We start from the raw sequence: 3,391 nt of genomic DNA, 5'->3' as shown, positions 1-3,391 counted from the left end.
TCTCTCTCTCTCTCTCTCTCTCTCTCTCTCTCTCTCTCTCTCTCTCTCTTTCTCTGTGTGTTTCTCTTTCTTCCCATTTTAACTTCTGTTTCCTGAAACAGGTCAGGCTTATAATGTCTCTTGCCGAGGTCGAAATGAGAGCAAAAGTGCTCCCTGTCATAATCCTTATCGAATTTTTCCTTGTCAAAGCTCTGTTTTAGCAGAAATCCATAGAGTTATTTATTGTAACTGGAGGGGTTTTATCCGATGAACCTTCTCTCGTTCTCTCGCTCTTCACTTTCTTTCTCCCCAACTTTTACTTTAATAATTGTTGTTTTTTGTACTTCTGTTCTGCATCACCCCACCACCTCGACCTTCTCTCTCTACCATTTCGCCATCTCTCTCTCTCTCTCTCTCTCTCTCTCTCTCTCTCTCTCTCTCTCTCTCTCTCTCTCTCTCTCTCTCTCTCTGTCTCTCTCTCTCTGTCTCTGTGAGTGTGTGTGTGTGTGTGTGTGTGTATGTGTGTGTGTATGTGCTCCCGCGTGAGTGCTTGTTTGCTTGTTTGCTTGCTTTAGTGTCTCTCTCGTTTCTTGTCTATTTCTCACTTCCCATATCAGAGACCTAGATCTAGCAAAGAAAAATCTAATCTAGGTCTCTTCATATGTCTCTCAAATTATCTTTCTCACTTCCTGTCACTCTCACCACTCTCCCTCTGTAATTCTCCTCCTCCTTCTTCTTATTCGTCTCTTTCTTCCTCTTGGCCTATGAGCGCTCCAAACCCGCAGTGAGAAGTGAGAAGACGGCCAAGGCGTGAGACCGAAACCGGGAATTCCCAGAGTACCTACCTAATGTATTTATGGGTCAAAATGGACACGTGGCAGCCTTGTTGTGATTGGCTGCAAACCACCCGATCGCGCGATTCGCAGGCCTGAAAACAAACGCTTTTGTTTTTGTAGGTCACCGATCGAGTCGATCGGTTTGTGCCACGATGGCCGCTTTGCGTCCTCAACTTGGCTAGCCCTAATTACCCGAAGGGTTCGACCCGATCGGATCGCGTATGTGGGAACCTCCTGTTAGGCAAGTGGCCATTTTAGGCAGAACTGATCTAAATGAATACAATAAACCGACAGGTCAACATAAGTAAACAGTGGAAGGGGCCAGAAACCTTGACTCTTTAACATGCTGGTCGCGATTCGTTCATCATAAGACAGTAAACAATAACGATGTGACTGGATTAGAACAGTTCGTCTACAGCGTAATGGGTTAATACATACACATGTTATATAGGAATAAAAGAGGGGTTGGTAATGAAAAGAGACCGTTTGTACAAGTTGTTGTATCGTACAGGAAACCTTCTGGGCAGGTTTAACTTTGTCTCTACAATAACTGAGAGACCAGAAAAAAACAAAACTAATTTCGAGCCAATCTTTTCATGGATCATCTAGAGGAGGGAGGAGCAACTATGGTATTGTATCCCCTACAATAATACCTTTTCTCCAAGCAAGTAAGTAAGTAAGTACTGAGAAGTTAAAATAAAACATCTAAAACAACCAAACAATTTGCAACAACAAACATCGTGTAGACACAAGTAACACAAACATTCTTCAGTATCATAAAATGTGTAGCAAATTTGTTTTAGAACTGTCACGTACAAAATGCAGTGGTCAGAAATTCACAACAGGTTCGATTCATAGAGCTGCTGTGGCCGTGTAGTATGCCTTAAGAAATGAAGTACTGTGTGAGTAAACAACAGATCCTAACCCAAATACATTTTTAAAAACAATCTCAGACCTGCGACTTTCTCATGATAAGCAAGTTCACCACAGACAACAAAGTGAAGGACTAAAGGAAAAAACAACAACAAACCCATGGCAATGAACGATTCAGTGACATCAGTGAAGAGATCAGTGGGAAATAACAAGTTCTCGACAAGACATCTAATGTTGTGAGCTCCGCCCTGTAACTGTAGAGTCTGCTGTACATATGTGTCTACTTGTGTCCCGTTCACGGAGAGTTGGTAGTCTGGCTGAGGGTTTACTGTACTCGGGTCAACAGTACAAAGGGACACAACACTGAGACTGGGGCCTTGACACAAATTGGACGGGCTTGTCGGTGAGAAGGTCAAGGTAGCGCTACTTGGCCCATCTGTCAGAATGGAAAATTTATTAGAATAAAAAACAAACTGAAATATTTCCTTCCATTGTCCATGCATGTCCTATTTTCATTTAATTGCTTTAATCATGCAGGAAATAATATTTCTGAATAAGAAGTATTTTATAATAAAGAAAACATACACCCACACAATTACAGCTATATTATTGGATTGTCTTCTTTCTGGCACTTTATTTTTGTGCATTCATTTCTTACTGACTACCACACAGCACTGTAAATTTTAATGTTGGGGATAGAGCAAGTATGACCCCAGCTCCATATTGATTTCATGAACCTGAGTTTGGTATATTAGTGAAAAGGTAGATTCAGAAGAGATGTGTAAACATGATCACATAGTGCAGCTGTAGACAACCAATAGCAAGTGGAGAAACGACAGAAAGTTAAAGTGTACCGAGTATTTAAAAGTCCACAAAAACTGAGCACACTCACAGGCAAACTTGACGATCTTGGGGTCAAAGGGACCTGCTTGACCCAGAGAAGACTCAGAACGACAAGTCAACGTCTGGTCATTGTTGTTTTTCCCTGAAATGTCAGGTAAAAATACACGCTCAGATATCTTCTCATACCGTTGGGAATGCTTTGGCAATGAGAATGAGCCTTTACCGTCCTGGTACTGGACCAAAGAACTAATTTTTTGCACTGTCTGATTAAAGAAGAAAAGTAAAGCACAATCATCATCCGGTGACTTTGCCGACTGGCGTGGGCGATCATGGACCTCCATTTCACTCTGTCCCGCGTTGCAGCAATGGTGTCTGTTGTTCTTGCTGCTCCTAGCCATGTTGTCATCTTGTCCAGTATCGTTTCCCTCTGTCTGCCTCTGCCTCTTTTTCCATCAAACTTGCCTGTTGTTACAATGTTCTCCAATGCATCTTTCCGCATTGTGTGTCTGAAGAAATTTGCCCGTCGCGTTCTTATATCCGTCACAAGCTGTCTTCTACAATTAATTTTGCTTCAACCAAGACTTCTTCATAATTTGTTTTTCTAGCTGTCCATGGATACGTAGCATGCGTCTTATCTACCACAACTCTGTCGCCACAATTGTTCTTTCCAGTTGTTTATTGACTGTACTTGCTTCGCACCCGTATAATAGGATTGGCTCGATGAAACTTTTCAGTACTCTTTTTCTCGTTTCCAGTGACAGACTGATGTTTGTTCGTATCTGTCTCATTTTGTGGAAGGTTGCTTTTTCTAGGCAAATGCGGCTTTTAATTTCGGTGTGACATCTCCTATCTGATGATAT

General features: G+C 41.9%; 1 protein-coding gene across 1 annotated transcript in view; it reads right to left on the bottom strand.

The window, feature by feature from the left end:
• LOC101864229 overlaps positions 1–3,391 on the bottom strand; it is a 10,614-nt gene that overhangs the window by 2,939 nt on the left and 4,284 nt on the right. The window contains exons 2-3 of the mRNA XM_005099652.3: positions 2,581–2,673; positions 1,846–2,124 (exon numbers count right to left, since the gene is read on the bottom strand). Of these exons, the coding sequence (XP_005099709.1) occupies positions 1,846–2,124; positions 2,581–2,673 (372 nt within the window). The remainder of the gene's footprint in view (positions 1–1,845; positions 2,125–2,580; positions 2,674–3,391) is intronic.

This window comes from Aplysia californica, unplaced genomic scaffold, assembly GCF_000002075.1.
Source record: "Aplysia californica isolate F4 #8 unplaced genomic scaffold, AplCal3.0 scaffold00221, whole genome shotgun sequence".
Lineage (NCBI taxonomy): Eukaryota > Metazoa > Mollusca > Gastropoda > Aplysiida > Aplysiidae > Aplysia > Aplysia californica.
This window is presented reverse-complemented; position numbering and strand designations above follow the sequence as displayed.